The sequence below is a fragment of the Podarcis filfolensis genome, assembly GCF_964270895.1.
Source record: "Podarcis filfolensis genome assembly, chromosome: 6".
Lineage (NCBI taxonomy): Eukaryota > Metazoa > Chordata > Lepidosauria > Squamata > Lacertidae > Podarcis > Podarcis filfolensis.
Window position 1 is genome coordinate 52,897,559 of NC_139609.1, and position 9,201 is coordinate 52,906,759.

Consider the following 9,201-nt stretch of genomic DNA (forward strand, 5'->3'; position numbering starts at 1 on the left):
ACCTTCAAAACCAAACCGAGTTAACATAATGCCAGACTTAAAACAGCCTTCATTAAACTGGTCCCAAAAGCTACGCAGACATTCAGAATGACCAGAAATTGCACTGTGGTGTCTGAGATAGGTCTGGAGTGGACATTAGGCAGACTTAAAACTTAATGAAGCACATGTAAATGAATTTAAGCAAATAAGCTTTTAAGACAATCCACAAACAAGATAAATGTGATTATTTTTTAGTCTGCCCAGGGTCTGATGGCCCTTCTTCCTGCTGCAGGTGTCATTTTAGAGCAGTACAAAATGTACTTCTGTACAAAATGACAGTGTTTCTGTTTCAAGCACATTCAGATTGGGGGGTGGGGGCAAATCCTTTATCAAACTCTGTTCCTAAGTATTTAAAGGGGGGGATGGCAAATAATACACGCACAAGCTTTTCACAACTGATGCAGCACATATAGATTTAATTTTGCACTCTGGTCCCTGTGTGCAAGAAAAGCTGCCCTCAGCTGCTTGAATTAAACTACTGTATCAAAAACCCTGATCTGCAGGAAGATTCTGTGTCATCAGTTAGCAAATGATGTCAATGGCTTCCCAAGTCAGAAGTAGGCCTGGCCTCCCTAGGGATGTGCAGTTCTCTCAGAAGATACAAACTAAACTCCATTCAGATCCCCCCATTGTTTGTATGTGGGACTTGATTGTTAGGAAGGCAGAACACCATTCCCTCTGTATCCTACCCCTTTCCAGTACAAAGAGCAATGACATGAGAGACTTTTCACTGGGCTTTGGTTTCTCTAGGATTTAGTTTCTCGTCCTTTGCCTCCACCGTCTCTCTAGTGTATTGCAGTCGATGCTCCCCTAACAACTCCTCCCTTAAAAAAAAACACACCAATCTGTCCATGTGCAAATCTGGCATTTCCCATATAAATCAGTTCCATTGCAAGGTACCTCTTGGACAGTTCCCCAACCCCCTCTTGTAAACCACTGAAGAAGCTGAAAGGTTTGACATCACATGCTATAGCATTGCAATTAAAGTAAGAACAAAAATCCTTTCTTTCTTTCACACGTGTCAGTTCCTTGGTTTGAGATGCCATTTCCTAAGCTGCATTGAAGTCTGTAAAAAAAATGAGAGGGCATATAAAACCTCAATCTCTACTGCAAATGCAAAAGAGAGAGAGAAATATATGGAGAATGACTCAGATACAAGCCTGTTTGAAACAGTCCTCATCACACCTAAAGAACCAACAGAGGCAGAAAAGCAGATTTCTTCCACTTTCAAAGAATGTGTCTCTAAGTATTCCACACAGACCTCTCTAAGCCTGCAAGTTGGCATCATAAACTAAAAACGGTTTATTATTATTTTTTTAAAAAAATCATCATGTGAAAAAGATTAAAGAGAAATCTGGATAAACGGATCAGCTGGTAAGGCAAACGGCAACCCATTCTGTTGGAAGCTGGCAGAGAGGCAGACATCAAGAGAAGGTTGATCATTACCAATTTTTCTATATATAAAAAAGAAGGCCCCCACATAGAGGTATGTGGTTGCACCACTTGAAAGAAAGTGTTACTGTCCTTGCTGTTTGTTTGAGAAGCTTAAAAAGGCTTCTGCTTGCAGGACACACTCAGTGACAGACAGAAGTAGAACAAAGATAATTATTAGATGTGGAAGAAAATAACACAAGAGGCAACATGGAGTCGCTGAAGGTTAATTGTGCAGCCACTGTCTGGCACAACACCACAGTCCCAGGCTACAAGGGAAAGAACATTTATCCATCACCTGGCATGTCACAACAACACATGAATGGAGTGGCGTGTAGAGCTCTAGGGGAGGTGGGAGGAAGCGGGGGAGAGAGAGCGTTGTGCAGGCTTCTGCCAGACTAATCTGATATTCTTTTTTGAGAAGATAATTGGTTTTCTGGGCAAAGGAAATGCCATAAAGCATTCGCTGCAGTACCACATCAGCAATTATTAATGAAACTGGAGGATATATATGTACAGTAAGATGGATAAGGAACTGGCTACAGTAAATGGAGAAAGGGTTTTGTTAAAAGGCAGACCTTCAAACCAGAGTGGAGTTAAGGGGTGGAGTTTCTCAGTGATCAATCCAGAAGCCCATTTTTAACCAGTATTTTCATTCAGTTGGCTTCAGTTGGCAAGGAAACTATAAGTGAAATCTGCTGATGATGCAAATTAGAAGATGCTACCGATAAAATGGAGAATCAAGAAGCAACAAAGAATTGGCCCACTCCTTAAATATCAAAGCACTGGCATGCAGAGTCACTTTTCCATGGGTGTGCCCCACGATGGTGCTGCAACATTTAAAGGGACGCCGTGTCTAGGACCAACTGCATCAGAACCAGCTGTATGACAGCTGAAGACAAGGATCCACATGGCTGGCTCTGCCCACACTGTAGCAGGCCCAAAAATGTTAAAGCTGCACCAACTCGATGACCTTTTACTCACTAGTCTTATGACTGGTTCACATGCACACACAATTTTATTGTGGGATGGAGGGTGAAAATCCACTCTCTGCAGACACTATGGACAGGTTACAATGACCACGGAGAATGAAAACAACATGCCAATGGAAACTTCTCAGTGCCACAATTCTAATATGATGGCAGCCTGCTGTACAGATCCTCATCTCTGCATAAGGAGTTTCCATGGCCTCACAGGATATCTCTAGAAGTGCTTGGGAAAGGTATGGAGGTTCTCCATTCAATGATGGCGACCCATGTGATAAGCTACTCTACATTACAGCTCCAGTATGGAAAACTCACCATGGGAATGTGGTTTTCAGCAGCATCCTTATTAGCTACTGTAATGTGTCAGTCCTTGTTTTAGATCAGGGCTGAGCAATTTGTGGCCCTCCAGATACTTCTGGAGTGCAAACTCTCGTCATCCCTGACCACTGACCATGCTAGCTAGGGTGGATGGGGGATGGAGTCCAATATCTAGAGCACCAAATGTTCCCTACCTCTACTCTATGGATATTAAGCAGTGTTTGATTTGCTTCTCAGATGTTACTATGCAACCATCATCTCCCTTCTGTCTGCTCCATATTCAAGGAGCTGAGCCACATTATCAGAAAGGTCCATCCACTGACTTGTATGCTGGCTGTTTGGCTGTAATAATAAATGTTCAATCAATCAATCAATCAATCAATCCACTGACAGATCTTCTCCATTCTGCATGTGTAGGTTGTACTACCCACCGAAGGCAGAGTGATCACCCAGACTCCCTTCTGCTTTTCACCCCACTTCCCACTTACTATTATTATTTATTATTATTTATTACTTTTTTATATCACCCTTCACTCAAAAATCAGAGGGTGGTTTAAATATTAAAAATGCAAAAGTACAAAGCCTAATAACAAACAAAAGCAGTAACCCCACACACAGTTTAAAAGGCCATAGATTGTTTAATTAGCCAAAGGACTGGGAGAAGAGGAATGTTTTTTGTCCAGGTCAGTTTCATATGGGGAGAGGACAGCTCGAGGTATTGTGGTCATGAACCGTTTTATAGACCAAAACCAGCACTTACTATGCATATCCTGCATCCATTACAAATACTTGTGCATTGCTCAGATGAATAAGAGTTCCAATGAATTCTCTCAGAATTCTTAGCTCATCGCTCAAGTAGATGTAGCCTTGTAGCTGTCCTAAGAGAACAATTTTGCTTTCTGAACATGTTTCTCTAAGTAAGGTAGCACACTGTACATATCGACATCAGAGTGCTTGAATATTGTCAAGAGGAGATCTATGAGTCAATGGATTGAGATGTCAAATTCACTTTCTCAGGAAGGGAGCCCAAGACACCCCTCAAAACTGTCATCTGAACACAGGCCAGATCAGCTTCAAATACACAGGGAGAAGGCAATTAAGGTTTCATACTTCCCCAAATATATTCCAAGTCATTCCCTTCTTTCACATTTTTCATAGTGTGAAGAATGAGCTCAGCTCTTGAGCACAAAGCATTTCTGATGTCTGCTTCAGTGACTGCTTAGAGCTTCTGAAAATCTATCCATCTATATGCATTGTTAGAAGATTAAGAACTGGGCTTTCCTGTGGCCAGTTCCTAATGGGAAGGAGGGAGTGGAGGGAGAAGAAGATAGGAATAGCTGCATTTTCTGTATTGTTTGGGCAGGATGCAGCCTCAATTTGCCCTTAAAATAAACTCATTCCCCTCCCATTAGTTTCTGAAATGGCCAACAGCAAAAGAAAGAAAACAGCAGTTTCTACTGGATTCAGTCAAAACAGAGAGCAGACAAAGCAGGCTACCTTCTGTTTATAAAGAGCAGAATTGCACAGGTGGAACCAGAGAGAGGGTCTGTCAAAGGCACAGGCAAGACCCCCACCCATCTCTTCTCTAACTGGCCTTCTCACCTCAGCTCAGTCCCCTTCTCATCTCACCATACCTGCAGTTTGACAAACACTTTCAAATGAAAGGAATGATGCCCCATGCCAGTCCTCACGGCCCCCTGCTTAAGCACATTTAACTGAAACAGCACATCTTCTTCCACTGCCTCGTTTCTTTGTTGTCTCCCCAGCGTCAAATTATAGAATGTGTTTAAAAATCTGTTGGAATTATGCAAATTAAGAAGGCTTGCATATATCTGCTTAACTAAGTGCACTTGCAGAGGAGGGGAAAGATAAGGAGCTAAGATGAAAACCGAAGAATGACTTCCTCATCACCTCAGGAAATCCTGCTGTGTCCCACTTGGCTTGAGAATGCACTCGACACAAATCTCAGGTTCTCGCCGAACCACTAGCAATCTAGGGGTCCTGTGGCACCTTGAAGAACAGCACTGTTTTTATTGAGGCGCATGTTTTTGTAGACTAAAGCCCAGTTTGTTAGATGCCTGAAGTGAAATCTCAGTTAGGAGGTATATATACACACAAGAGTATAAATAAGAAAAATGTAAGGTTGGAGTTGAATGGCAATGACAAGGGCTTTTTTGAAACACATTGCCCTTCAACTGACACCTTACATATTTTTCTCTTTTATGCACATACCTGCCAACTGAGATTTCACTTCATGCATCTTTGGTCCATGAAAACTTCAGTCCATGAAAGCTTATGCCATGATAGATAGATGATAGATAGATAGATAGATAGATAGATAGATAGATATAGATAGAAATGTGTTAGCCTTTAACCACAGGACTATTGGTTAATTTTGCTGCTATAGACTAACCCATGGTCATCCATTTGGAAAGCTAAACCATAAGGTCTAGAAACTTGGGATTGTTGAAAATAAAAGCTGAGTTTCTTAGGAGGAAAAGCGTCTGCACCAAATAAGGAGCCCTGTGCTAGTGTGATGCAAATGTAGACACTAAATAGTCACAAAACTAATAGGTAAAGCCTGTTCCCCATAAAGAAGTACACCTGTCTGGAGCAATAATGCCAAAATCATATGTAAGATCCGGTGCCTCCCCCACACTCTGAGCAGGGAGAAAGAAGGGTCAATTTTCAGCACCAGGTCTGATGGACTGGAGGTCTGCCCAACTTTCTGTTTCATTATCTACACATACTCAGAGGCTCATCTGCTCAACCAAAAAATATTCTCCTGTATTCCTGTCACAGAAGAACACTAACTTGGCAAGGAGGAGGTGGTTTTGTAAACTACAATTCTCTCCTTTGACCTCCCTGCTTAAAACACCCAGATCTTGAGTATCTCAGAGATGCCCTACACACACACATACAAAGGTTCTAAGGGTGGAGAGTTCACAAGCCAGGAAAGAGAGGCAGGAAAACCACCCTGTTTTCACAGTCCTCAGGCCAATAAATTAATGGTCTTTGGACAAACCTGGCCAGATGGGAAGTGCTTGTGATCACACAGCAAGAGATTTCAGGATTCCCGCCCCTCCATCCTTGCTTCTGTGTAACAATGGTATCCTGCTATGAAGGGAGCAAAACAATACAAGGCTCTATTTCTCAGGCTTTTTATAAAGGTGCTCTGTCACCTTAGATTCAAAATGAAGAAGCCCAAACTGAAACCATGCTATGTCCAGGTGAGCGTCTCTGCGGTAGTGGCCTCACCCACACTTGGCATGTCTGATCTTAATACAGGGTTTTGCACACAAATGTGCCTCCCACCCTGACAGAGGCAATGAAGGGTTGCCAAAATGGCAGCTCCTGGTATCTGTGCTCAGCATACACTAGTCTGGTGTTCGGATATATTCTCCCATCACCGTTTCAATTCCATTTGACAAAGACCACTTAACGTCTCCAGATGACAGACTGCATTGGGAACTGAAGGCAATATCCTGAGACAGCCATCGCTAACCCTCCCCACTCCAAAACACAGCTCTCCCTGTGCAGAGCTCATGGACTCCACTGGCCACAGTGCCTCTGTTTCTTTTATTAAAGAGCCTTCAAATGCACACACACATCCAAAGGGCATACATCTTCAGCGGCAAGAGTCAATACAAAGGAAGAAACCTTGGGCAGTGGGCCACTGCATTAACACCGCCCTTCTCTTGCAGTGGGGAAGCAAATTGCCTGTTTTCAGGTGACCCGAACGGGGAATGTTGTACCTGCAATGCAATTATTACTTTCACAAGAAGCAAAATGGCTAGGGAGCGACATCATTTGGCAAAGTGTGTGAGAGGGGGAGAGAGAGAGATGGGCGTGAAGCAGTCCTGCCATTCACAGAAGACACTGCATAGGCAGACTCACCCCCAACCCCACCCCAAACGAAAGGATGATGCTCAAAAGATATCAGGCACCTGCATATGGCAGATTAAAGCACAAACTCCGGTTAGAGGGAAAATGAACTGACAGCCAAACAAAACAGATTTCGTTGTTGTTGGAGGGAGATAAGAGCTTAACAAGGGGAAGGAACCAGCCAGCCCGTACGGAAACCTGACAGCAGCGGATTTATCTGAAATATCAATAATGGGGATAAATGGAGTGTGCAAAGAGAGGCAGAGGCAGAGACGTGGCTGAAAGGAAAGGCAGCAAAACGCAGAGCAAATGTGCAAAATACAGGATTTCCTTGTCTCTCTTGCTTTGACTTCAGAAAAAAAGAGGGAGGGGCAGCTCTAGGTCTCTTCAGAAGACAAATACTCCAAACCTGCTTCTTGCACATTACTTATGGAAGCAGCAGAGAATTGGCTTCCACAGATAGAAACAGGATTTCATTGTAAGAAGATATTTGGGTTTAAACTCACAGGACAAAAGAGGAGAGGCAAAAAGGAGAAGAAAAAAGGACGGTGTGAGGTGCGGCGGCCAAAATATTGATGTGGCTAATCACATGCGCATAAACACAGAGACCGATCAGCCCAGCAATTGGACAGTGCAGTCCCCCCACTCCGGGTGACCCTCTGCAGCAGAGACAAAGAGGAACAGGACAATACGGATCGGAGTGTGTGTGTGTGTGTCACACATGCCACACAACCGGTAAAGCTCACACGCCCCTGCCTGCAGACGGAGGCGCGCGCCTCTCCCCAAGGATGCCCGTCTAACAGTCCCACAAACGCGGGTCCGTGTGCCAGGGGCAGGATCACCGCTGTAGGCAAGTCCAAAAATGCCCATGTCACCTGAGGAAAGACCGATGGCACAAGCTCCCCTCTGCCGTAGGGAGGCTCCCCTCCCCACCCCACCCCCGACAGATGAATGGACCGGCCTGCAGCGAGCGGCGCGAGGGACACCCTTTGTCTGCGCCCACCTGCGCCGAACGTCTTTCTTTCCCAGCCCGCCCCCCCCCCTCGCTCTTTTCCTCCGAGCTCACCTCACGGCCACCTTGACGCTGCAGCTGTCCCCCTGGGCGGCCATGCCTTCCTCCTTCTGGTTCTCCTCCTCCTCTGCCGCCTCCCCGCGCCGCAGCAGAGCGCTGCCCCCCAACCACCATGGGGCCGGGGCCAAGACGAGGCTGAGGCGGCGACTCGGCTAAGAAGAGCGCAAGGCGCGGAGGCCGCCTGGGGCAGGCGAGGGCATGCTGGGCGGCGGCGGCGGCGGCTGCTCTTCCTACGGCCAGCCGCGCTCTCTCGCTTCCTGCCTGGGAGAGGAGGCAGCGGCGGCGGCGGCGCGCAAAGCTACGCAGCGCCCTTCTCCCTCCTGCCCGCCCCGCGGCAGTAGCGGGACTGCTGAGGGAGCCCGCGCGGCGAGCGAGCCTCGAGCTGCCCGGAGCAGGGGGCGGGGAGGGGGAGGGGCGCCCAGAACGTCGCCCCCCCCGCCCCTTCCGTCGAGGAAAAAGGTGGAGGAGGGATTGATTCGGATTTGGGGCGGTGGGAGGCGAAAGCCCAGGGGGGCGCACTACCATTAGGACTCAGTTCGGAGGTAAGGATGGACTCGAGAGCGTGCTCTCCATGCAGTCAGGGGTTTAAAAAAACAAAACACCAACAAAAAGTCCTTTAAAGACGGGGCGGGTTTTTAGTGAGGCATAAGCTTTCGTGAGCTGCAGCCCATTTCGTCTCTTGAGCATGTGCAGAGTGCCTTGATCTACCCACAGCCGCCCATGGTGCATTCAGAGAAGAGCCGGAATGAGCTCGGAAGTTATTTCAAGTGTGAGCACATGGATCGTGGGACTGCCCCCCCCCCACACTAATGTAATATGTATGTGTGCGAACCGGGTGCAATGCGGAGTAGGAAGAGTGAAGCTGCAGGACAGAGCTTTTGTGCTCTGAAAAGATACGATGCGAATCTCCCCTTCAGCGCGGTGGCTAAACTGAGACGGCAGTCGTAATTCCATGGGAACCATTGCCTTTGAACTCAGTGTGACTTACTTCTGAGTAGACCCACATAGGACTGCGGTGTGGAGATGCCCAGCAGCCTTTTCTCTTACTGAGATGTGAATTGTGTTAAATCCTAATAAGGGGGCAGGAGAGAGACACTTAAGTTTAGGGCAGTAGGAGCTTGAGAAAGAGTCTCTTCTGCCCCCTACTGGCCACAGGTGGCCAAGTTGCCCGCCTTGCATCCTAAATAACTAAACAAAAGTCTCCTCTTGTAAATGATGCTCTATACCAGCGTTGGTCAGCCACCTGGTGCCCTCCAGATGCTGCGTGGGGCTGATGGGAGCTGGAATCCAACAGCAGATTCCCCCATCTCTGATGCAGGTGGCCTTTCTCCATTTCTGTGAGCATGGGAGGGATGCTTGTTTGCCCGTCCAGAGAGAGGGAGTGCATGTATAGTAAACAGGAGTGCCCAGTAGTTTGTAACTGGAACAGGAAACCTGTGCCTGCACACATTTCTGCTTTTTATTTATCAT

The 9,201-nt window shown here is 46.5% G+C and overlaps 1 protein-coding gene across 6 annotated transcripts in view; it reads right to left on the reverse strand.

Moving 5' to 3' along the window:
• Nucleotides 1-8,083, reverse strand: part of KIF21B (kinesin family member 21B) — a 68,700-nt gene extending 60,617 nt beyond the window's left edge. For 3 of the 6 annotated variants that reach the window (XR_014549098.1, XR_014549099.1, XM_083617784.1), the window contains exon 1: nt 7,726-8,083. Coding sequence is in view for 3 of the 6 variants with exons in the window: in XM_083617784.1 (XP_083473910.1) it covers nt 7,726-7,769 (44 nt within the window). In the remaining 3 variants the exon portion in view is untranslated. The remainder of the gene's footprint in view (nt 1-7,725) is intronic. The other 3 variants (XR_014549100.1, XM_083617783.1, XM_083617782.1) reach the window with 1 other exon arrangement.
• Nucleotides 8,084-9,201: the final 1,118 nt, after the last annotated feature.